The sequence below is a fragment of the Electrophorus electricus genome, chromosome 5 (genome assembly GCF_041902795.1).
Source record: "Electrophorus electricus isolate QZ-2024a chromosome 5, ASM4190279v1, whole genome shotgun sequence".
NCBI classification, from domain to species: Eukaryota; Metazoa; Chordata; class Actinopteri; order Gymnotiformes; family Gymnotidae; genus Electrophorus; species Electrophorus electricus.
Genome location: NC_137501.1, coordinates 6,186,600 through 6,212,207, shown reverse-complemented (window position 1 = coordinate 6,212,207; position 25,608 = coordinate 6,186,600). Strand labels below are relative to the sequence as shown.

Genomic DNA, 25,608 nt, shown 5'->3' with positions numbered 1-25,608 from the left:
TTCCAGCCAGGAAGAAGAACACATTTAGGGACTCGTGTGTTAGCACTGATCTGGAGATACAATTTGTAAACCGTAATAATTTAGTTGCATAAAATCTTACAAATCAGGTGTTATGTTGGACTATCCTGGTGGGAAACTGAGATGTTAAGAGTAGCTTGAACAAAAATGGATATAGTCCAAGCAAACAAGCAAAATAAGCGGGTAGCAGAACAGCCATTCTGCTACAGAAAAAGTAAAACCTCTGAAAGATTTGAAGTTCTGAACACTACACACGCTTCAAAGCAACACTACTTACTGTTTAACAGAGACAGAGTTGCAGGGATGCAAATTTTTGTGTTGCTTGGATACGCAGCTACATTCTAACCTTGGATCTTAACGCATGAAGTCATTTGTTAATGCACAAACGCTTCGGGAGGCTACGGAGCATAATAAATCATCTCCAGTGCTGTGCTGGAGACAGAAAGTGCACGCTTCACCTGGCAGATGGATCCGTAATGAGGCCTAACACATGCTGCATTGCCTGCTGGGTCACTCAGCCCAGGACAGCCCAGCTCTACTGTGACCATTACATCACCGCCTGATAGCCACACTGTCCCTGCAAAAGAAACATGATCACACAGGGGTTAATGTGGAAAGAGAGAGAGAGAGAGAGAGAGAGAGAGAGAGACAGAGAGAGAGAGAGAGAGAGAGAGAGAGAATCTGAACAAGTGTGATGCATGACTTACTGGAGAGACGCTGTGGGTTGGAACGAGGCAGCTAGAACCGGTCTGGTGAGCGCCAGGCAAGCCAGGCTGCTGGAAAGCTTTGTTCAAATGGTGTTGAGCATCTCAGGTCAGAGCTGGATGCATAAACAATACATAGTTCCAGTACCAGAAACACCTGCAGAACATTTACCAGAGTCCTCAAGGACTCGATTGTGACAAGACGCAACACTGACTGTGACCGGTTTGCTTGAGAGGCATAACCAACTGACAAATATTCTAAAAAGGACACATTTATTAGATTTTTGAAAATAGTTAGACATCATTGGAAATAGACATCAGTGCAAGTTGTAAATAAAAGAGGATTAAATCATGTCAGCTTCCTCACACAAACTGCATGGGACTGTTCAGAGTAAAACCAAAGTCTGAAACACTATCAAAAATGAACACACAAGCACAGACTACAAAAGCATGCGCATGAAAAAAAAATCCTGAGGTGAACCAAAACGCAATTAGTATTTATATGTATAAAAACACTGTGTCAAAACAAGCTTTTCTCTGAATTTAGTATTAAAACTTTTGCCAGGGCACACCAATTAGACAGATTAATACCATTTCAAACTACCTTTAGTGTCTGGATTATTTCTGCCCAATCTTACATATATTTCTGCTTATTGTGTTTTTACAGAGCTGATAAAGGTGCTTGGGAGGAATACTCCATGGAAACCAAGCTGTTTGTGTGAATGTAGCAAGTCCTGAGCTAAGGTCAAGGGGTCAATCAGGGGTCGGAGGTTATCGGAGACTCTGAGCAGCTGCAGGAAGAAAGCAGCTCTAGCATACAAGCCACAAAGGGCACCATGGAAACGTGGATCCATCAGCACACTCAGCCAATCAGCATCCAAGGACTCACCTAGACAACACACAAGAGGCCCACTGTCACCCTAGAAAATCTCCCTAGAAAATCAGATTCAACTGATACTACACAGTTCTCTGTATAGTTCCACTAAAAATTTAAGCGTGCATGATTATGACTAGATTACACTGTACTGAGAGGTTAAGGACTATGATTAACTTAATTATTGACGTTATCTGTGGCAATTACCGAACTGAAGCCCTGTGCAGACGCTGAGATTCTCGCGAATAGAAGTGGCACTCTGCCGTGCCCACTCATCAAGACACTCGGCCAGAGAAGTGGACTCTGGGTATCGTTTTGCCAGGCAGAGCAAATAGGGAAGCACAGTCTCAGAGATCACGGAGGGTTCCAGAAAGACGTTCGCCTCGTCCTGCTCATACAGACTGCTGCATCTGACAAGTAATCAGGGCAGAAGCAGAGACACATCTGCTTACCCCCAGGTACAAGCAGCTCATCATCTGCAACTACACTGAATTTTATACTGATGATGTGTGTTAGTGTGTTAATTTATTCACTGTTTCCCCTCACAATGAACCAGGGGACCAATGGCCCCCAACAGTGAAATAAAAGACGAAGTGTGAGGCTGTAGACAACCATCTCATCCTTTAAAAAAAAAAAAAACTTTTCTTCTCAAAAATGCAGCCTTCATTAAAAAAATGAATGAATGAATCAATCAATCAATAAACCTAAAAGAGCCCAAATGTTTCCATTGGGTTGCTGATATTAAGGGTTAATGCACAATTATTGAGCTTTGATGATGCGTAACCTAGAATGTACGTGTGAACTCACCGTGCAAGCTGGGCCTCCTGCAGCAGGGTACTGAGATTACACTCTGGAAGATGACTCAACAGGGCCTGCAGAGTGCCCTCACCGTCCCACAGTTCCCCCAGCAGAAGGTCCAGCAGTGAATGTAGTGACTGGTTGGTCTGCACGAGAAAGCAGTTCTGGGGGTCCTCTCCTGCTTGGGATTGGCTGAGGACGGAGGCGAAGATGGCCGCCTTGGCCCTCACATGCTGACTCTCATCCTGAAGTAGGTGCACACCTGTACTGATCAACCTGTACACACACAAACAGCCTTTTGTACACCTGCATGCTACACCAATTAAATGAACTACAATTCGTACCGAACGCCCAGCGAGGCTGTTCAGTGGACTGCAGACTGTTTACTGGCCACTTATCGCGAGCGCTGAGACAGCAGGGAAGCTGATGAGTAGTGTGTTCATTGTTTAGGCCGGTTATACAGCTGTTACAACACTAACGTACAGTGTCACTGGGCCGATGAGAGATATAAAACTGGCCCTTGACCTCACCGCTAAATCTAGTAAACTTTCCACATTTGCAACTGTATTTCATCAGTCACAGATTCCAATTATTTGCACTGAACATTTCACGCCACTTTGTAAATACCGAACAATGAAACGCCCGAGTCTCCTGATTATGTGATACCGAAATCCAACCTGATGCTGAGGGTCTTTAAGGTAGATGTGCCCCTCAGGCCGCTGGTCACCATGGCAGCTCCCGTGAGGCAGAGCGCCTGCGCACAGGCCAACCGCAGAGCCTCGGGGGCCTCGGCACGCCTGTGGGTCTCCAATAGGACGCACCAGCGCTGGACCAGGGCCATGTCTGTACTGGGAGGTGGAAAGCCACACACAGCACTGAGCGTGCGTACATGTCGTACTCGGTCACTGCAACATGCCATTAAAGACGTTGTTGTGAAAAGGGGGAGACGGACAAGGTAGAGAGAGAATTCAAAAGACGCAGAAAGCTTACAGAACATGGAGAACAGAAGGGCAGAGTGTGTGGAGTAACTGTAACTGACTTTAGACTAAAGCTAACCTTTGGGAAAGGAGCAGGCTGGCAGCATTGAGAGCCTGGGAGAGGAGCTGTGGACCTCCCCTACTGCCCTCCAAGTCCCGCAGGAGGACTTCCAGACACCCCTGCAGTGCAGCCTCCTCAAGCCCGGAGAGCGGAGGCCGAGGCTGGGTTCGCCCCAACCCGTCAGGGGTCATGACTTCCGTCAGTGCGGTCAAGTACGCCTCCTTGAACTCCACATCGCGGTGCAATAGCGCCTCCTTCAGGTTGGCCTGAACAAAGGTTGTGTTGTTGTCAAAGCAGTCCTGCAACCTGACATTGTGTGTCTGAAATAACGTCCTAGAAAAATTATTGATTAAAATGCTAATCTTGGACCCCGGAGCAGGACTAAGACCATGTGTTTCCTAAGAAAATGTCAGAAATTCATGTCGGTTTAGAAAGACAGATTGTACGCAGTACAATGAAGTCGCTGTAATGCACCACGCCAAAAGGTCTTTAACTCTAACCTACAGGACATCCTTTCACCACATCATTTAACACTCCACACAGAGGATGGAAACGCGTTCGGAGGCTGCAGCGCGAGATGCGAGTACCTGATAAGCATTATTATGAAGTCATTAATCTCATACAGGGAGAGCTGGATCAGGTGTGCGTGTTTGGTTAAATATTTAGCTCAATGAAAAAAAAGCTCCCTCACAATGGGATTAGGGTGGGAAAACCTGACAGGGCCAAACCTTGGCCTGCGCATAAGGACTACTGAATACAATGGCCGTACTAAACACACCCTAATCAGGCAAAAACAGGAGCAGCGGACCAAAGATCCGCAGTGTGATTCGAGCCCACTGGGCAGTGCATTATGGCTTGTGCAGCTTTCATTTCCTTCCTGTGTGTCGGGTTAAATAACGACATGGGCCGCCACATGCTACAGTTCATAATGGAAAGAATAAAGTCATGATTTCATGTAGAAACATGCTGCCTTAGTTGTTCTTCTGGTTTAAATTGCATTGTTATTATAATATGTTATTTTTTCAGCCTTGAAGTGTAGCTAGAGGTCATTTTACAGAGGACTCCTTGTGCTCACCTGGAGTTCTCTCTCCACCACCCTCTGCAGGCCGGTTCCTCTCCAGGCCCGGCCCTCTTTCACCCACTTGACCAATGAGAGTCGTGTGACCATGCTCCCGCCGGACAGGTTCTGCCACACCTGCCTGGCTGTCTCAGGGTCTTCACACAGAAAGCGCACTGCGGTATGGTGAAAGGAGGCGGAGCCGACCTGATCATAAGAGAGGTGTCAGAAAAGAGAATGTCGGGGTGGAACACAAACACACGCCAGACACTCCACATGCAGAAGCTCTGAAAAAACAACATATGAAGAATCTCTGAGATATTGCAAATTATTTAATTAGGCCCCAAAGACGCAACGTAAACTCCCGGAATTCTTTGCAACACTCCTGCTTTCCGTGTACGTTCCAGGGGCCATCCGAAGGCCCAGCGCTGATTATTCTTGCACCTCCAGTGGGTGTGAAGCTCGGCGTATCTCCTCCATCAGCAGAGAGCCCAGGCGGGAGAGGAAGGGCCCGGAGCAGCCCTCCCTCAGCAGGTCCAGCATGGCCACGTACGACTGCTTCACCAGGGGGCAGCGCTGAGCCGGGGACACCAGCCATAGCCTGGCTTCCAGTCCCTGTACCACGCCATGGAGAGAGGTCCGGCAGAGGCTGGACACAGTGTTACAGGGAGTCAGACTTGGCACTTACACCCGGTCCGCGAAAGCGCGTTGGCAGTTGTGCGACTAGTGAGTGAGTGGCTGATGAAACACCTTGACATGGTGTATTGCGCAGAACGATGCCTTGAAGGTGTCTGCACCACCTCCATCTGTTTGGGGGGCAGGAGAACTCACCTGCCAGTGCGCAGAGCTCTGCCCAGGATGGCCTCCATCTGCAGGAGTCGGCCGTGGACGCCGTTGTGACAGCACGGCTTGCCTGGTGACTCGGGCAGCTCTTCAACCAATCGCAGCACGCTTGCCAGATACTCTGGGGGTGGTATCATAGCAACCAGGGCTCTAGATGACATCACTCGGACTCCATAGATTGGGCTAGCGGCAAGCTGGAGCAACGGTGGCAAGAAGCCCGAGAGCGTGCTGAAGGAAAGACAACAAACAAACAAAAAACCACGCAAACACACAAATTAAAGGGCTAACTCTTAATTTCCTCTGAAATAGAGCAGTGGCCCACACGTATCAGGGATAAGTCATTTTTCCCAGTATTCTAGACCTTTTATCTGACAGCTTTATTCAGAATACAGTCCCACTGGATGACTGCTGAGGTCTCCAGTGAATTAAAGATCTGTTTGATGATACACATGGTCACGGTCTGCTTTATATCTATAAACCATACATTATAATTCACAAATCAACCTGTAAACTGGTAAAAGTAAATAGAAAAACTAACAGAAACAAACATATAGCAAAACATTATTAGGTACATGATGGTCTTGTCTGCACAACTGTTCCATGTTTCCAGTAGGCTCTGTATAATTTGTCTGTGATGTCTGTATAATTTATATATATTGTAATGCATGTGTGTGTGTTAGATTTTATTTACAGTTATTAGTTATTTTTTATTTACAAGTGCATTTACCATATAAATAAACATCAAACGTGTTTAGTAAAAGTGGCCATAAGCACATTACTCATGTAAGAAGCCTAAAATTTAAAAGCACCACTTGCCGGGAGTGGTGGAGCACAGCTTACAGCTGACTATAAAATCAAGAACAGCCTTCTAGGTTCACCTGATACAAAGTGGAAGCTCCTGACAAGATGTGAGGACTCAGGGAATCAGTCCTACCGTGCCTGCTCGTGGTGGCCAGGCTGCAGTTTGGCCAGCAGGGTCAGGATTGGGTAGAGCGAGGGCTGGAGGCTCAGCCTGGCCTCCCGCAGCTTGGCGGCGGCGCACTCCAGCGCCCCCTGCAGGAAAGGCTGCAGGTCGGGGTAGCGGTGGAAGAAAGCAGGCGGCCCCATACCGTACTGGGCGGAGACATCCTCACCAGCGGGCCGCTGACCCAGCATCTTGGAGCAGAGCGAGCCTGGGGGTGGGGGGGGAAAAGGTGAGAGGTCATGAAATGACATAAAAGAACACGTAACGTCCCTGCCAACGCAGACACAGATAAACACCCGTAACCATACGTTTCCCTCGCCCACTAAAACCCTGACAGCGCTGTCTTCATCTTAGTCTTGATCGTAGTCTTCCTGAGATCTACGAGTGGATCCAGGAACATTTGAAGATAGCAGAATATGCCAAATTTGAAAGGCGGCATTCAATAAAATACTAGGTGGAAGAAATGTGCATTTAAAAACATGTTTAAAAACATGTCTAATCTGTCCTTTAAATCATTATTTTGTTAATGATGTTAGTGTTTATTTGGGGGTGTGCGCGTGTGAGCCGTGTTTGAGGCTATGGATGTAAAAAGCTTGAGGAGGTCTATAAATCAGGGCTTTGATATTGCTCATTGTTAGCCCCTTTAGATTAGACCATCCATTGTTATTGTTTGTTGCCTTGTTATTTATTTGTCTCAATCTCTTTGTCCTCAATAAAATAAAATTTAAAAATGGGGGGGGCGGAGAGAAAAATCTGGCTACGGCCACGATAATTGGAGGAAGGGTTGCATACTGTAGAGTTGAAGTGCAGCGTTTCTCATGGCCCAGCAGGGGGAGCTGAGGAGCGTGAGCGACAGCATGGCCACAGCAGGAGCGTACTGAAGGACAGACAGACCCAGGCTGGATCCCTTGACCAGAGCCTGCAGTGTGTGAACTGCACAGACCTGGGATATGAGAGAGAAAGAGGACGAGAGAGAAGGAGAGACAGAGAACAAGAGTGTGTGTGTGTACACATTTGAAATTATTCCAATGTTGAATTACTGCCCTTACAAAGTTAGTAATAATAGCGGAATGATATCAACATAAAAACGAACACATTTAGAATAATGTAACGATCCCTATTAGAGTTCAACTCTACACTAGAGGACATTGTGTAGCGTATTCCAAAAGAGAATTACAGGATTAGTTCGGTGCCGGCCCAACATTCACCCAGCATGCCAGGCCTGCCGTGTAGCCTGTATGGACCTATGAACGGATAAGGGAGGCTGCACCTGTGGCAGATCGAGGGTTTGGTCCCAGGCCTGGGGCAGCGTGCTCCTGGCCGTCTCCAGCAGCATGTTCATACTGAGGGCCAGCAGGGGGCGACGGCAGCTGGATCCCTCTGCAGCCAGCACGGACAGAATGAGCACGGGTAGCCCCGCTCCCCGCCTCGTCACAGAGGTACCGCAGGGCGAGCGCAGGACAGCGAGACCCTGGGGGTGAGAATGGGGCAGTTGAGGGAAAGAAGTGTGCTGGGGTTTGCCACGGTCACCATGGACATGTTGCGTTTTTGCACATTTGTTACTTACGTGTGCTTAAGACCCGCCCGACCATTGAGAACTTTTTTTCCATTAAAAACTTTCACACTAAAACGTAAGAGAGACATGAAGCAGCAGTACGGAAGAACATGGTGACGTACCTGCTGTAATATGTGGCCAGGGATCACCTTAAGCTCTGGATCAGAGCTGGCTAGGAGAGCACCACAGAACTTGGTGAATCCAATACAGCAGCCCTCTACTGCCCCCTGCAGGAAACATTCTCTTCAATAACGGAGGTCTATGATGTGCATTCTGTTGATACTCGATTATGAAAAAAAGGCATGAAAACACCAGACTTCTACAAACAAAACTCTGTGACAGTCGGTGCAGTTGTGCTTACCCAGTGTCTACATTTCAGAATGATGTCCTTAAATACTTTTGATGCCCTCTGCAATTCTTCCACAGTGAGCAAAGTGTTTGTACAGGTCACTGAGAGAATTCTCTCCACCACAGAGCCAAGAAAGATTCCTATTTCCTATCAGGAAGAGAGACATTTGCACTGAAACATATGGGGCAGAAGTAATCATTTTTGCTAGCCAATTCCGCTTACATTCAACAAACCTAAACCACTAATCGCTTTTACTATACTTGTTTACTATGTGCAGTGAAGGTTGTTTGGAGTGGACATGGTAAAGAAAAAAAAGTGTAACTGATTTCTAAGTCATCCTATTTCCAGGCTATCACCTTCAGAGAGACCCAGCAGCAGGTCAGCACCAGACTGTGCTCTTCAGACAACAGCACATTCTCAACCCCCTCCTCGTCCAGCAGCGCCCGGCCAATCAGAGAGCTGATGGCATTCCCCATGTCACAGAATGAAGGGGGCACATCTGCAAAACCCAGGTATGTCAGTAACATTGCAGCAACACTGCCCGAACTGAGCAATATGAACCATATTTTAACTGAGCAGGAAGTCAATTAAATCATGGATAACGAAGTACACATTTATGCATGCAGTCAAGAGCTCGGTTCTGTGAATGTGTTCAGGTGCGCTATGGGAGGTTACTGCCTCGAGACCCTGCAGAGAGCTCACCTTTCTCCTCAGTATGCTGGTCTCCAGAGAGCAACCCCAGTAGAAGCTGCGTGATCTTCTCCAGCAGGGTCAGGATTTCTGCTACTACACTATGGTCCAGAGCTTCTGAGAGAGCACCAGGAACCTCCAGCAGAAGCCTCTGTAGAGCACTCACCACACCTACAGCCATGCAGTTACATACAAACCCACCACAGCTTAAAAGGTGAGGTATGGAAGGTTTTTGGTTGTTAAAAATGAAATAAGTAGCATTATTGATTCAGTAACAGAAAGAAATTGGGCGAGAACATTGTGCTGCGGAGATGCCTAAAATATTTATTCAGAAATCAGAACTGAAGTCAGAATTGACAGGGACTTTGATATACATCTTTTAGGGACTAATATATATATATATATATATATATATAGAAACATAGCTAATGTTAAATCCAGCATTCGGTGTCTGTTACAGTAACATCAATTATATTTAATGAGCATATTATTATTTGTTTTCACTTTACCCTTCATATCACATATCACTAATTTAAAGTAAACCACGATAACGGCAGCAGACAATCATGTGCTAGAAAGAACGTCTTAATTAAACTCTCCTTCAATACTCCCTAAATGTGCATGTAGGCAAAGTTATTAGATTGATCTGCTTAGGGGAAGGGTGTGCTACTGACTAACATTTTAAAAATGTTTTTCAGCGAGTTGCTTGTAATTACATATCTCTCACGCACGCGCACTCGTGCGTTACCATGCAGCGGTGCGGTCCGAGAGGCGAGCACCATGTCCTGTCTGGCAGCAAGGTAGTGCTGCCTCAGCATCTCCAGCAAGTGTCTGACGAGCATGGCCGACTGCGCATGGCCCTGCTTCGGAGCTCCGCCCACCAAACCTTCCAGAGATGCACATCTACAGCCCGGGATCAGTATGAACCAGTATGAATGTTTAGCAATAAAAATGTTGTAGGGGCCATGAACCAGCAGTCCGTATTTATACGAGTGAAACCAAAGCACTTCTGGATAAATCAGACTTTAAACTGATTCATTAACATTAACAAATCATCAGTAAAAATGCAAAAGGTAAGAAAAGCATTATTACAGTATTCCAGCCAGGAGCTGTAAGTAAGTGGGTCAGGCCAGCTCTTGGCTGACTCACTTCAGTAGCAGCAGTTTGGTCATCAATGCCCCCATCTGGGCCTCGGGCACACGTGGGCTGTGAAGGAGCCACTCAGCCCGGCTGAGGAGAGCGGCAGTTACGTCAGCCTCGAGGGGCAGGGGGCAAAACCTGGCCAGCAGCTCAGCCGCCTGCTCACGGATCTACGGGGGGGGGGAGAGAGAGAGAGAGAGAGAGAGAGAGAGAGAGAGAGAGAGAGAGAGAGAGAGAGAGAGAGAGAGAGAGAGAGAGAGCGCGAGCGCTCACACTGGATTAGGACACAAAGTCAGTGCCTTCTCTGCACACATACTGCAAAGTTAAAAACAATTTTAATTCCGAATTCTTTAATTGAAATTCTTCCGTTTAATCGAGTTTTTAACCTCATTGGTCGTGTCCTCCAAACAGCCAATCAGGACCAGCTGTCTTGACCTAGAGAAAAGCTCCCACTTTCCCCTCTCTTTTGCCCAGTTTATCAGGACAGCCATGTTAGCTGAAAAAGAAATGAAAAGCATGTCAGGCAGGAAAAAGAATCATTAGACAACTTCCGTAACAATGCCAAAATGTTCATTCAGTTAAGAGAAGAGGCAAAGAGGAAAAGCTGGTTCTACCCGGCGGCTGCCCCTTCCTCCGGCCGGGGCTCCAGGAGTCCGAGCAGGTCTCCAGAACAGCAGCCAGCAAAAGCAGGGCTGTCTTCTTCCTCTGGAAGTTGTTCCCAGGAGCGCAAGAGCCCAGAGCCAGCCGAGCCAGCCAGTCTACGAACTCTGCGGAAGGATACGGCCCTTCTGTTTACAGTTTAAAATGGCATATCTAAATGAACATTCATCCGTGAGTTGTTTTTTTTTTACAGTAATCTGTACGTTATCTACTGCAGGCAAAATCGACTAGTGGATGGCATGATGTCCAGGTCTCAGAGCGGGCTTAAAGAAAAAGTATCATGGATTTGTGACAGCAAGAACAAAATAGAGAAGGAGAGGGGAGTCGCTTCCTACCTACTCCTTGATCAAGGATATGTTCCTCTTCCTCGCTTGGCCCTCGTTTACCTTTTTGGGCTTTGAGGCTCGCCATACAGCTGTCTCGAATGCGCACCAGGAACTTCCTGACCCCTGCCTGTAGGTGCTGGCGAAAGGTGGAGGACTCACTGTTCAGGTTTAAAGGCAGGAAGGCCCTCATGGCGGAATACTCCACCTGCGATGGAGCCTCTCTCGTCTTCGGACTGCAGCAGACGATGTTAAGAGCTGCCAGTCGGACTGTGTCGTCCAGCGACGACATCGCTCGCCGGAGGGTCTCCGGGCAGAAGGAGCCGTCTGAGGCCCAGGGTGGCCGGCCGGTGACGGCCCGCTGAGCGCCTGCAATGCGGGCCCACGCGCAAAGGTGTCCGGGGCAGGTGGTGTCCAGCACAGGCAACAGGGTGTCGGGAGCTCCTGGGAAGGAGCGCACCGTGCACGGCAGGAGGTAGCTGGAGGCATTGCTCTGCAGCAACACTACGTCCGAGGTCAGAGCTTTCAGGACTGTGGGCTGCCATCGCAGCGCCCAGTGACCAGCCAAGCAGTGCTCGGTGGGTGGGGCTTCTTTTAACAGACCAACGGTGAGCTCCCGTCTCTGTTCCTGAAGGAGGGATTTGTAGATTTCAGCAGCACAAGGAGCGAGATGATTGATGGAGAGGCACTTAAGAATATGTGACGGAAGACTGGGGTACTGTTCCAGAACCTACAAGAGACAACGTCACAGATGAAGGCCACTCCAAAGTCAAACTGCCAAAGCATGCATACTGAGTTGCTTCTGAAGAATGAAATAAAAGACGTTAAACAGCACCAATAAACAACAAACTAAATTGCTTTTTAAAGTAATTCTTTCCCATTAATAACACCATCAAAGTATCCATTACAACAGGCCTTAAAGCAGGATTGAGTCTGCACAAACATGTCTGACCGTGTTTGTGCCCGTGTAGGGCAACAGGGCACTGAGCAGTGGGTATTTGCCCTTGGACTCCCAGGGCAGCTCTGCCATCCTGTGCAGAAATTCCACATAAAGCCTTTTTTCAGTGACTCCAGAATGCTGGCAGTCCAGATCATAGATCTCCAGAAACAGACAAAAGGCAGCACGCACCAACTCACTCACACCCTCTACCTGGAAAGGAATGTGAGAATTAAAAATATAATAATAATAATAATAATAATAATATAAATAACAACAATAATAGAAGTGAACTTGCATGTTCTTGGGGATGCAGATTGCTTCGGTTATGGCAAGTAGATTATTATATTGCCATATTATACTCTTATTCATACATATTCTAGTTTATCTATTTATATTACAACCTGACACCCAAACCAAAGTTGCGCTGACTTACTGGACTCTCTGCATTGGTCCAGATGATTTGTGCAAGTCTGTGTCGAAGGCTTGAGGTCTCCCCAAGAACAGGTGTGCCAGTCACCTCCCAGATCTCGGGGAGACATTCCTTCATGCTTTTCAGCCACATGGTAAACACTACAATCAAAATTCGCACTTCTGAAATGTTTGTCCCCTCAATCCAAAAGATTCCAATGATCCATAATACTTCAGATCTGGGAAACAAGTAACCAGTGCAGAATAACGCCTTTTCTAATACTTCAGATCTGAGTACCTTGAAACACATAGTAGTGATAGTCCAGGTTCTCATCGCACAAAGGTGGGATGAGAGGAAACAGCCCATCGAGGAGCAGACAGGTCTGAGACAAGAAGGTAAGATGTGAGAGTCGGTGGAGACAGTCATCAAAGGAAATATTCTCCAACACTGAAAACCAGTAAAGCCATCAAACCAATAAAACCATCAAAGCCTGCAGCATGAGAACATCTTACACATTTTAGCCTGACAGAACATCATCACAACTTCATTTGATCCATATGGGACTCTGGATCAGCGCCTAACATCATGCAATGCGGTGACTCACGTTGCAGTTGCTCCGGCTGACGAGGATGTCCTTCCTACAACAGGTGAGTAGTCCTCTGACCACAGCCAGCCTGTCCACAGCGTCCACACTCCTGGGACAACAGTCCACCTGGAGCCTACCTACTGTTAAACTCCACTGCACTACAAACACATGCACATACATGGAGGTGCACAAATACACATGTACGTGCGCAAACGCACAAGCACACACACACAAAGAAACATGTACATGTGCGCACACACACACACAATATATATATATATATATATATATATATATATATATATATATATGCTCCTTGTGCGGTGTTGTAGCTCACCTCTGCTCGTAACCTGCAGAAGACTCCAGGAAGATGAACTTCCACTTTCACTGTCTGTTGCCGTGGAGATGAGCATGGCAACAGCAGTGCCTGCCAACAACCGTGTGTCTCTGCTGGAGATCTGAAAAACGCAAACTGCGATTAAACATCAACACACGTCCTCAAAAGCAAACCACTTACATGCATTTCAATCACAACATGCTTGTATAACATTTCTGGTAATGCAACTGTGACAGCAGGCACTAACCTCCCCTAGGATAATATTCATAAGGAAGCCCAGAATCCTCCTCATAGGAACATCACCCTCACCCTCAAACACGAGCTGGGACACTTGCTCAGGCAATAGCTGGAACACCTGCAGACAAACCTGGAAGAAAACACACACACACACACACACACACACACACACACACACACACACACACACACACACACACACACACACACAGGTTTAATGAAAATCCACACACCCCACCAACACAAAATCCGCCAGTTTTAAGTGGAAAACAACGTGGTCTCACCTTAACAGTCTGATAACACAGAGCTCCATTTCTGCTGGCTTCCTCTTTCATAATGACAGGGAGTAACCCCGAGAGTTTATGTAGCAGTGACGTGCAAGTTTGCCTTAAAACTTCTCGCCCAGCTTCGCTGTCCTCCAGAAACATACAAACTGTTTTGAAATACAAAATAAATATACAGTACAGACTCCTTTACAGAAGTCAAAGCTGCCACATAACACATATTTAAATACAATAATCCCATAAAGTTCACCTATCTGAAGGTCCTTTATTGACAACACCTGCAAATTAAGAATTAAGTTTATGCATTAAATGAGTGAACTTTTGCATTGTATTCCAAACTCAAAAGTCTCAAAATCATCTGCAGAACAAAGCTCAAAAATATCTCTCTTTACCTGTTCTTGTTGAAGAATTTTGTGAAGACGTTGTTGGACCGCTTCAAAAACTAAAGACTGGTCGACCTGACCCAAGTGCTGCATCATCTGTAAGGGTACAAATCCAGACAACAAAACCTATTCTAACAAACTATGTAAAGTTTGGCCAGTTTATACAACTCCACCTCAGATGACAAGTCACCAAAGCGCACATTACTGGTCCTGACCCGCCAGTGCAGACGACCATATATCGCTGTGACTGCGCTTGGTATGAAGTGTTCTGTGCATTGCATTTACAGTATTCTGTGCTTCTTCTGCACTCCATGCCCCACGGGGAGGACGGGCCTACCTGGTCTAGTTTGCGACAGGCTGATGATGTGTTCCCCTCCTCCGTCTGCAGGGCCAGCAGGAGCCGCACCAGGCGCCGGTGATGCTTGGGTTCTAGGGACTGAAGCAGGGGAACCGGGATTTTTCTCAGCGTGTGAGATGCCTCTTCGAGGGTGCGTTCCTTAGTTCGCTTCACGGTGGTCCTGTCAAGAAAATCAGCACGACACCATCAGCGTCCTGTCACACAGGCTCGACAAACGACATGCTGGCAGTGTTGCAGGGCAGGAATTTGACTAACTGGAATGACACTAACCTGACGCTCTCTGTGAGCATTTTTAAGAAAAGCGCAAGCGTGTCTTTAACGTGTGGCGACATGCTGTCATCTAAAATAAATGAACGGAGAAGTGCCTCAGACTGACAGCCATCTGAACTTGTAGAAATCATTGTGGCACAGCCTCTTCGTTAAGTTTTAAAGCAGACACTCCTAACCAAAACCAGCCTCTTCCCCGTGGACTGCCATTAGTCTCACTCTGCTACTGTTAGGTTGTATTATTGTAGTACTTGAGCGCCCTCTAATGTCCAGGATGACAAGAGATTTTGCGTGGAAGCCGGCTGCTGCCACAAGTAATGTATTCTGTGACATTGATCATAGTTTACAAGCTTTTTTCAGCAGTCAAATAACGCATTTATTGAATGTTGTCTTGCGAGACATAATTTGGTTCTTGTTGCCCAGCTAGGTACTTAAACTTACTCTAGCAAGGTTAGCTAGCGTTAGCTTAGCCATTTAATAGCGCAACATGTATCTTTTGTATACAATACTTGCTGCACTTTTTTGCTTCTTGATACTAAAATGGATGAAGCGAAGACGATACTGCATGGATATAAAAAGACTGGATGGAAAAACTGTTCTTATAACTGGTAAGCATGAACGTTGTTTTCAGCTAGCTAGTTAGCAAAATAACCTGATAATTTACTTAGCGTTGTAGCTTTGCAGTAATTACCACTAATCCTGCACTTACTGAAATATCTTATTGTCTTGATGTTTCCTTTATCCAGATATCAGCGCTTATTGTTGTTTGGTATACAACTAAATACAGGAGTCTGCTGATACACAGAAAGAAATAATTAAAAAATTAACATGTAAATGCGACATGTTAATTTTTTTAATTATTTCTTTCTGGGTGTCAGCATATTCCTGTATTTAGTTGTATCTTAGCTCAGTGGTATTTGGTGTCAGCCTAGTTGTAATGGCTATTTGTACTGCTTTCTCTGAGTAGACAAACCACTTGTTTTTCTAGGTCACTCAGTGAATGTAAGTAGACGGATGCCTACTGACAGATGGCTAGCTGTCGAGATATCATCTAATGTATTGTGAGGATCTTTAGGTTGTGGACTTTTACTTTGCACATATAAAACCTTTTGGGGCCAAAGGTTTTTTATTTCATAGAACCACGAAGCAAGAGTTGTGTGTGGCATTAAATGACTCTCTTAACCAGTGTATCTACAGCATACTCAGGATCCTACTGGATCACATTGTTGCTCGATCCCATATCCCAGCTCGACTGAACCACACCATTAAGACCACTGAATACCTGAAACGGGTACTCTAGGAGCTAGGAACCATATGGACCATCTGGTGGGTTAGGTAAAACCCAATCCTGACCAAAGTATGAGGAACCATTAAAAAACAATTTAATTACAATTTGAGGACAGGCCTTTTCAATTTCCTTTGAGCTTGTACCATTTCATACCATTCACGGGGTGAGCTTATAGCATTTGTACTACTTAAAGGAAAAATAGGCTGCATTTAATTGGAACTTTTGCAACTCCATCCTAACCCGACTCTGCGGAAGGTGGTCACCACTTTATGTCCCTGCTACGTCGTGTTCCGTGACTTTCCTCTGTGTGTTCCAGGCGGGAACTCTGGTGTTGGGAAAGAGACGGCTGTGGCGTTGGCTCTGCGAGGAGCGCGAGTCATCATCGCATGCAGGGATGAGGACAAAGCACGGAAAGCCTTGCGAGAGATCACAGCCAGGAGCCACAACATGAACGTGCTCTACATGCGGGTGGACCTGGCCAACATGAGGTCCATACGGGAATTTAGCAAAACCTTCCTTCAGAAAGAGAAGAGGCTGGATATCCTCATCAACAATGCAGGTGACATTCTGGACAGTTCAAAAAGCCTGCCATTGTCAGAGAAGATACTTGGAACATATTTTTACTTATGTCACACCCTCAGCTAAGCCTGATAGTGGCCACTTTTTCAAACAACGCATTACTGGGGAAAATGCAGATGGAGTTTGACCGGTTATTACAATATTATTGATATGTAATTAGTTACTTATCCAATGCATGTTAACAGCAATCACAGGTACAAATTACAACCCCCACCATTCTCTTGAACATTTCACCAAACGCACAGTGTTGCCAACTGTTGTTTTTTTTATAACTCCCCTGGTGTTCATGCTGTTGCCAGGTGTCCCCGGCATCCTGGACTGGACTGATGATAATTTCTCCATGTGTTTTGGTGTGAACCACCTGGGCCACTTCCTGCTGACCAACCTGCTGCTGCCCCGGCTGAGGGAGAGCTCTCCCAGCCGTGTGATCACACTTACCTGCTCCAGCTACCGGTACCAGAAGCTGGACTTCCAGGACCTCAACTACAACCTGCTCCCTTTCTTCACCTACTGCCGCAGCAAGCTGGCCAACATCTACTTCACACAGGAGCTGGCCCGTATCATGGAGGGGAAAGGGGTGACCGCATACGCCGTACATCCTGGTGAGCAGAACAGACCCACGCATGCAGTCATATTCACATTAGGGCTGTATGATATGGACAAAATATTGTCTTGTGCTGTGATTTACAATATATGAAATACACTGGTGAGTCATTAATGTGACTTGGATAAAGAGCTGGCAAACGTAATTTTTGATCAGAATGATTTACATTTTTTTTGGATGATTCAATTGCAGTGATTCATCAAAATAGCCCCAGAATACCTCTGTGGTACAGCTGAGGTTGGTCATGACGCAACCCATTCTTTAGAATTGGTGGAAAGCTAACAATTACTTGATATCAGTACTCCAAATGGTAATACTGCCATAACAATAGATCTGTAACATGTAATTGAATGTGTCATATAATGTCTTTTGAGGTACACAAACCAGGGCATTGCCTCTCCCCTCCCCCCGCCCCCGCCCCCCTCCAGGCTACGTCCAGAGCAGCTGGACGTGTCACTACTCCTTCCTGTTCCAGCTGCTCATGAAGGTGATCATGTTCACGTTCTTCGTGCCGTGTGAGGCCGGGGCACAGACGGTCGTCCACTGTGCCGTGGCAGACGAGGTCACGGCTCACAACGGCGGCTACTTCTCCGACTGTAGGCCGGGCTCCTTGCGTATCTTCGCCAAGGACGCAGGTGTATCCAAAAAACTGTGGGAAGCTAGCGAGAGATTGGTCAAGCTCGTCTGAGAGTTCTTTTGTTTTATTTATTAAAAAAATATTATTTATGTATTTTGTTAATTGAGATGTTGTGACATTTAAACTTTTTTCTATTTAAATCCAACTACTGATAAATGTTCAACTGTTGATTTCTCACATGAAGGTCCAGGTTCACACTCCACTTACTTGTTGGAATAAATAGTACTTTTAATGATGCTGTACTTAATGTATTGTTGACCACATGCCAATTACTTCTTATATGGTGTTAGATCTTATTTCAGATATCACAATGAGAGAAGCAAATGCATGATTCTTTAGTATTTAAATCTTAATTTTTATTTATAACACTTGAACACGTTTCCTTAAGTCAGGTAACACATAGCAGGTTCAAGAACAGAGCAACAATAAGAGTAAGAATAATCCAAGAAATAAAAGAGAATATTATCTTATACAGAAACCAAACAAATGACAGATGGTACGGTGGGGAGTTCATCTTCAGAGAAACTATACAGTGAGATGGAACAGGAAAACGTGGAAGGGATCAAAACAGTGAAAACAATGCAGGACTAAAAGCAGCTGAGCTCTGTGTTGTCAGTGCAGGTAACATCACTGTGCTCTTCACAGCCTCATGAAGAGAGCATGCGCTTCAGATTCATGGACTAGCCAGAACTCAGTCGCACGGTCATGCGCAGCTTGAATGGAAGTACATTTATACTTCGGGTTCAGGCGTGTTCCCAAACGTAATCCTATCATGTGAAAATCAATCCGAAAATCCAACATCAATAAGAGCAACTCCGAATTTGACTCCATTAGCACGTGTGTATTAACAGCACTGGTGAAGGTCAAACACTATAAATGACTTCACTGTCTATGGACGAGAGAAATTCTATTATTTGTACTGAACGCAAATGGAATATTCAGACATTTGTGCACTCTTGTTGAAACCCTTACTGTGTAGCTACAGCAGACATACAGGAGCGTCTCAAGGTTCAGTTCCTATACCTTCTCAAAGTTCAGCCAGCCTGCATTGACAACAGTGAGTTTGAATACAAAAGCATGCCATTGAAATATCACCACCATTCTCATAATCTTAATCTCATTAACATTATAACTTTCAGTTACATAATCTTCATCTTTATCATCTTGAGACAAAAATATTTTATGCACTTACAAAGCTTGGAAAATAGATAAGAGAAAGGTTTACTTAACCTGCATTCAATAGTAACTGAAAATAACAACCAAAAAAAAGAAAAAAAAAGAATGAACACCAAGTTTGTGTTTGAGTGACCGTCATGCAAAGAAATTCTGGCTAAAATGCTAGAATTTAATACTGTGTCCTGTTTAATAGTATTAATGCGAATCTTCACTTTTTTACATGATTATTTTCAATGCTAAAACACACAAAGAACATTAGTACATTTTTACATGCTTTTTTTTTTTTTGTCTTTTTTGTTTTCCAGGGAGTGGACTGCCAGGGCGTTTTAAGCACACGCACACGTTGTATAAAACATGTAACTGCCTCTTATCGCTAGGCAAGACGAGACAGCCAGAGTCAGACACGAGGGGAAACGCAACAAAGATTGAGCTCTGAAATACAGCCAGTCAACAGCACGACACTAGCGCAAAGAACAGGAGCCCAGGTGGGTTGGCCCGGTGGGGTCGCTCCAGGCCTAGACACTTCCCATCCTCCCCAGCTGGATAAAAAAGGCCTTTGGACATGCAAGAGCACATCGAAGTTCTAAAGATCAAAAATCAACAATGTTCACTAAAGCCTAACATCTTCATCACATCGTAAAACGGGAAAAGTTTGTTAGCAAAACTTGGCAGGACAGAAGGATGAATGATAGACAATTAAAAAGCATGTCAAAAAATGAGAAAATATTTAAATAAATAAATAAAAAATAAATATGACCTGAGGACACAAACAATGAATGAGCTTCTGAAATGGCCTCGTCTTACTCCTCTCCTCTCTTGGGTTAAGGTCACAAGGTCATTTCCTTGACCTGACCAATAGACGTCTCTCCTACTTCAGTCCCTTTCATGCCTGCAGCGTCAGAACCGGAGTTTAGGTCAGCTGTACTGGATGCAATATGTTCGATTGGACATCCATCCTCATAAGTACACTGTTATGTAAGGAAAATTTACATTTCCCAATCTCCATGTTTTGAAAAGCTTCTCAACCCCCCGGACTCTGCCAAAAAAACCTCTTCACATCTCTGTAATGAAGATTACCACGTCATAAAATACCTTACATGCTGCCTATCCGCGGGGGACGCCTTCATTTCCATGGTGGCAAAATGCCTTCAAGTACAAACATACGAAATCCCCTTCAAAAGAGCCATGAAAACTGAGAGCAAACAAAAGATAAATATATGTATTTATATTTATATATATATTATATAAAACCATTAAAACACAATGAGTAATACTGATTATATCCAACACTTCTGACAAATTTGGAAATGGTATTAAAACAAAAGGGAGGGGACCACTGACTGCAATTCGGTCAAATGAAGGTCACTCCACGTAGATGATCAGGTACAGCCTGGACCAGTACAGAGAAGGGTTTTGCTACATGCTCTCTCTGTTTAAAAAGCTGAAGAAGCCCCCGTGACAGCCGTCAGTCACAGCCGTGTATTAGCTTTTATCCTGCTGTGCATCGTCACGGTGACGCCACTTTCAAAAGGAGGTGTACATTATGGGTGCGGTTTGCGTGTGCCCTCGGATCTCCGTGAGGAGACATTTGGGGTCTTCGGACAAGAAGGCCTGGGACTTCAGGTCGGAGTTAAATGTAGCACCTTCAGCTAGGTTATGGCTTTAGAGTTTGAGCTGAGCTGTGAAGCTACACATGTGCGTGGAAACCACCCTCGCTGTAGGTCAGTAACAGGCTCGGCCGGGTGCGGTGCCATGTCGATATGTTTCGGAGGTGGCACGTAATGTGGAGATGGTGTTCTGGGCCCTGCTTCAAATAAGTGACAAAGCATAATTACAAATGATGTAATATGGAGTGATCAGAGGTTGTGCCCTTTTTGAATATCGCTGTGAAATCAGATGAGAAAAAAACTCTCTGTTAGAAAAAAGTAGCAGTCTCAGAAGAGATGATGAAAAGCTGCTGTTTGAAATAGAAAAATGGCACAAATAAAGGCTGGAAGACCCCAAACATGTCACTGTGTTCAAACTCACTCTATTTAGCTTGTCCCCTACACACATACACATTCACACACCTGTATACACACACACACACAAAATGTACATTCACTCGGAAGTGTTAGTGCCAGAGCGTATGTGCACGCACGCACACACACAAAAATACACAATCACTCACAAAGTGTGTGAACACAAGCTTTGAATCATCAGATACATTTATAAGTCCATACAAAAACGCCGTGCTTTAGCAATCTCCCCTTCTGTTACTATAGGAACTGCCACCGTGGATACACCAAAAGTGCCATGCTATCAAAAACAAATGGCTGAGCAAAAGAAAGGCTTAAATCAGAAATCACTAGTAGCCAGAATATGAATTGAACAAATGACACGATTGCTTTTGTGTTGCAATAATCATTATAGTAATAATACTAATCATAATAAACAACAGTAATAACAATATTAATGATGATAATAATAATCATATTAAAAATGTACATGCTCTATGCCAGGACGCAGGTCAGTGAAACGGGTTCACCATTCACACCGGGGGACAGTGAGAGAGAAAGCGTGACGCCACGGCCAGCACACGAAGGACCTCGCCATCCACTCCAGTTAGAGACCACCGTACTCCATTCAGCTTCACTCACAGCAGAATGTGGAAACACACTGGGGGAGGGGCGACAAAAGAGAGGGCAGGATGGACATTGCACGGAGACGTGATTGACAGGTGAGGGCGGAGCCCAGTGTGGGAGGGTCAGGCACTGACACTGGGCTTCCTCTCCTTCCTCTCTTTCTCTCCATTTTTCCTCACACTCGCCCACTTGGGCTGGGCGCTCTTCTCAAATGTGGCTACAGCGAGCTGGCACCTGTAAACAAACATGTAAACTTGACCTTTTATTTTGCCACTGGAGTGCTGTATAATTAAAATGCCCTTTATTTTAGCACAGTATTACTTTATTTTCTCTAAAGTCAGTGTGGCATTGAACTCAACCCCCCCCCCCCGTGTTGATGATGTGACTAAACGTCACGGGGTGTCACAAGCGTGGAGGCGGAGCTCACCTTCACTGGAGAGGAGCGGCAGGCGCTCCTGAGCAGTGGAAATGGACATTCTGCCACTTGGAATCCCGGCGATGCCACACCCTCGTCTCCTCCGATTGGCTGCTGCGCGGCCGGCCCTGTCCATCCACGTACTGCGTGAGGCGGATGTAGGCTATGCAGGCGGCGTCTTCGCCGATCAGGTGGACATGAGGGTTCAGAATGGTGGTGTGGATGGGCTTGCTGTTCTTGGACAACACTGCCGGAGTTGAGTAGAGCATTGCAGTGGATCAACAGAGCATTGCAAAGCGTTTGCCTGTCAGTGGGAGTAAAGCTACTGATGTCTCCCTGAGGTAATTAACAAAATGTAGGACACAGGGACACCCTAGACAAAGTCTCTGTGTGAATATATGCAGACATGACTAGGACAAAATAAAAGGGATGTCCTAAGCTCCACTTCTAGCATGTTAATTCTGCAGTCACTCACAGTTCTCAAAGTAGAATCTGTGGAAGTCCATTCCTTCCACCAGGTTTCCCAGAGCCTCGGGCTCGAACGAGGTTAAACCAGGGTCACAGATTTTTCTGGGGAGAAAAGAAAGGAAAACGGTAAATAAATAAACAAATTACACATACTTTTACCGTTTCATCACCCAAATGAAGAATCAGATCAAACGTTCATACACACAAGTGCCATTGAGCACAGAATGGTTTAGTGTCTTACGCATAAGCCTCAAAGTCTCCGTTGTTGATCGCCTCAATCAGCTGTTCTGTGATTTTGATGATCTCCTGCTTGCGCGCTGTCAGAGGAAAAGGGCAAGTAAAAAAGTCAGGGTAAGTAAAAGCCACACTGTCTCTCTTTCGGACGGACACATGCACGTGTACACACACAAGCGCGCACACACACACACACACACACACACACACACACAATGAGCTTGTCATTAGTCGCAAAGCATTTTCCATAATGTGAAGATCACAGGTTAACATTCACCTCTTAATACATTTCTCTGCCCAACACCCATCAAGTCAACCAAGACGCAAGCCAACCGCTTTCGCCCTTCACACTCACACTGTGGATTTCAAGACTCCAAGCAAACAGTCCCTGAAGTTTCAGGACACCCCACCTAACTAGGGTTTCAAGGGAGCAGCCACTGCATAAACCAGGTCAGAAGCATGTTAGTCCATTAGTGCTTTGTCAGTAGCACCTTTGTTAAGAAACTCAACTCTGTAAAGCCACACTGCGCCACTGCTAGTGCTGGGTGCTGTACTCACAGTGCACAGGAGGCAGGGGGCTGGAGGGGGGCTGGAGAGGAGGGGAGGGTTGGGCCGGGGCGGGCAGGGGTCGCCCAGGCGCTGGGGGCTCGGCGTCTGCCTGGGGGGCCGTACTCTTGCGCACGCCACTCACCAGGTCCGTCAGACGTGACACTGGGGGTGCGGTTTGGTGACAGTGCAAAAGGGGCGGAAGACCAGACAGGATGGAAGGAAGGAAGAAAGAATGATGAAGGGAAGCAACTCGGTAATGGGGGAGCAGGCATGATGCGTGTGGAGGCTGTCCACAAATACACTCAAATTATGAACAGCTTTAGAGTAATTACCTGAAAGTTTAAAGGTGGAGTTGGTAATTTATTGCAGAAGCATAGTTTTTAAATACTCTTTCCATCCCGATAGCAAATCAATAAATCAAATGCTATGAGAATAAAAAGGAAAAAAAATCTCAATCATCTGTGGCAGTCGTAGAACTGTGAAAAAAACCTGTCCAATCATTTCATTCGGACCAAATGGAATGATTGGATGGATTACCTGTCTGTCTACCTACCTCACGGCGTGCTCCGCAGTCTGCACGTGTACTTATTTACACCTATGAGGAGTCTTTCACATGGCATTACACACGCTGCAGAAAGCTAAGGAGCTAACCAGCTAGTTGCACAAGAATAGCAGGGAAAGTTACACCGTTACCGGCAGCAGTGTGCACTGATAAACAAAGCAATGCAAGACAGAAGAAGAAAAGGCTATGACCGAAACCCAGCTGGTTATTTTCCTGTTATGACAATGATGGGCGTTTTCTTTCATGTGAATAAGACACGAGGTAGTTGTATACAGTGATGACGACGACGCGTTGCACTCCTCTTTCCAACACGCTCTCTCGTGGACTCCGCCAGCTGTAGTCAGGCAATGTGCGTTCGCGTGTGCGCGCTCAGGGCGAAAGGTAGGCGGTGGGATTTTTTTCAGACTAGCGTACGCTTGCTGATTTCTACAAAATTACCTACTCCACCTTAAAGGACCGACTATGGGACGAGTAACTGAGTTACACAGTGGCCATCCGAACAGCTTCTGTGCGACGGCAACAAGCCTTTATATCTCAGCTCTGTAGGAATGTCTACCCTTATGCTCTGACCTCTCTTGTACTTACTCTGCATGGGAACGTTGGGGATGTGGGGGGCGGGGCAGGGCACAGAGGTGGGCTGAGCAACCAAGGGGGTGAGGCCACACCCCTCTCCGTCAGGCACAGGGCCTGGGCCCTTGCGCACTGTACCCAGCAGGTCTGTGAACTTGGTCGAAGCTAAGAGAGCCAGGAAACAGGGAAGTCAGAGGTCACAGAGACGAGCCAGGGTGTGGCGCACATAGGAGGAGACAGGCACAGCAGTGGAGTGGCAGGTAAAGTGCAGAACAAAACTCCTCAGTCACACTGTGTGTTAAAATGCTTATCTGAGATCAGTCGTTTCCTCTCATGTCAAGGTAACGAGACCAAGCTGACCACAGATCAGTGCTTTTTCCCTGAAACAACTACAGCTTATGGCCCCTGCGGTAAAAGTCTGATCAACAACCTGGGTTGGAAAATGCAGTTACCAACCACTGCAAGAATATTATCTGCCTGCAGGTAACTGTCATATAAAGAGAACGCAGCAGGAAGTTGCCATTATTGTACAATATAATGAGGCACTTGACTGCCAGAATAAATAACAGAGTTTTTTCATGGCCCAGAGTTCTAGATACTAAGGGAGTTTTCTTCCGGACCCAAGACTACATGCTCTGTGAGTTCAGTAAGGCTGGTCCAGCTGTTTTTAAGCCCAGGAGCGGTACAGAAAACCTGTCTATTGTTTGCATGTGCTCCTTGACGGTGAAATGTGAGTGAAAAAGCCCTGTTCTGTGATGCTTGAGTGTTTTTATCCAAGCATGATTATAAAAAGCAGTAAACAGATAAACCTAGCAGCTAACATTTTGCAAACCTGTGTCCAAAAAAAGTGATCTGTGTTAGTGCACAATCGATCCACGGTTCAGATGGTATTTTTCTGTATGAAAGCAAACCAGCACTAATGAGCTCCTCCCTCAAACGAGCCCAGAATCGGTCCTGGGTGCAGACTCAAGTACTGGGGACAAGTACAAAAACCATTTGCACAAATGCATATGAGCACACAGGATAAAGTAATAGTAAGTGATGAGGACAAAGGTTAAGGGTTGTAGTAGATAACTACGGGGAACAAA

The 25,608-nt window shown here is 45.8% G+C and overlaps 3 protein-coding genes across 46 annotated transcripts in view; 1 reads left to right on the top strand and 2 right to left on the bottom strand.

Moving 5' to 3' along the window:
• Nucleotides 1–974: 974 nt before the first annotated feature.
• si:ch211-225b11.4 (tRNA (32-2'-O)-methyltransferase regulator THADA) lies at nt 975–15,027 on the bottom strand. 5 transcript variants are annotated; one of them, XM_081713948.1, is made up of 31 exons: nt 14,818–15,027; nt 14,527–14,707; nt 14,199–14,285; nt 14,057–14,084; nt 13,807–13,955; nt 13,533–13,652; nt 13,286–13,406; nt 12,967–13,106; nt 12,660–12,744; nt 12,387–12,523; nt 11,966–12,163; nt 11,026–11,743; nt 10,645–10,797; nt 10,417–10,526; nt 10,040–10,200; nt 9,639–9,793; nt 8,903–9,061; nt 8,557–8,699; nt 8,213–8,347; nt 7,974–8,078; nt 7,567–7,767; nt 7,089–7,239; nt 6,267–6,504; nt 5,321–5,560; nt 4,934–5,138; nt 4,508–4,696; nt 3,451–3,698; nt 3,072–3,242; nt 2,404–2,670; nt 1,804–2,006; nt 975–1,611 (listed from the first exon to the last, which is right to left on the bottom strand). In XM_081713948.1, the coding sequence occupies exons 1-31, from the start codon at nt 14,946–14,948 to the stop codon at nt 1,373–1,375; spliced, it is 5,568 nt and encodes a 1,855-aa protein (XP_081570074.1). In that variant the 5' UTR covers nt 14,949–15,027; the 3' UTR covers nt 975–1,372. The 5 variants fall into 5 exon arrangements, with proteins under 5 accessions (XP_081570074.1, XP_081570075.1, XP_081570076.1 ...); XM_081713949.1 differs by having other exon boundaries at nt 1,804–2,000; XM_081713950.1 differs by lacking the exons at nt 14,057–14,084; nt 14,818–15,027 and having other exon boundaries at nt 14,527–14,577.
• Nucleotides 15,028–15,084: 57 nt separating this feature from the next.
• si:dkey-174n20.1 (retinol dehydrogenase 11) lies at nt 15,085–18,011 on the top strand. Its single transcript, XM_027002919.3, has 4 exons — nt 15,085–15,422; nt 16,419–16,661; nt 16,981–17,283; nt 17,714–18,011. The coding sequence occupies exons 1-4, from the start codon at nt 15,302–15,304 to the stop codon at nt 17,971–17,973; spliced, it is 927 nt and encodes a 308-aa protein (XP_026858720.2). The 5' UTR covers nt 15,085–15,301; the 3' UTR covers nt 17,974–18,011.
• A 242-nt stretch (nt 18,012–18,253) lies between these two features.
• The window catches only part of camk2b1 (calcium/calmodulin-dependent protein kinase (CaM kinase) II beta 1), a 53,672-nt gene continuing 46,317 nt past the window's right edge, over nt 18,254–25,608 (bottom strand). For 18 of the 40 annotated variants that reach the window (XM_035529575.2, XM_035529583.2, XM_035529573.2 and 15 more), the window contains 6 exons: nt 24,536–24,685; nt 23,398–23,550; nt 22,847–22,922; nt 22,613–22,707; nt 22,150–22,384; nt 18,254–21,956 (listed from right to left, as the gene is read on the bottom strand). In XM_035529575.2, coding sequence (XP_035385468.1) covers nt 22,152–22,384; nt 22,613–22,707; nt 22,847–22,922; nt 23,398–23,550; nt 24,536–24,685 — 707 coding nt within the window. In that variant the 3' untranslated portion in view covers nt 18,254–21,956; nt 22,150–22,151. The remainder of the gene's footprint in view (nt 21,957–22,149; nt 22,385–22,612; nt 22,708–22,846; nt 22,923–23,397; nt 23,551–24,535; nt 24,686–25,608) is intronic. The other 22 variants (XM_081713940.1, XM_035529599.2, XM_035529603.2 and 19 more) reach the window with 2 other exon arrangements.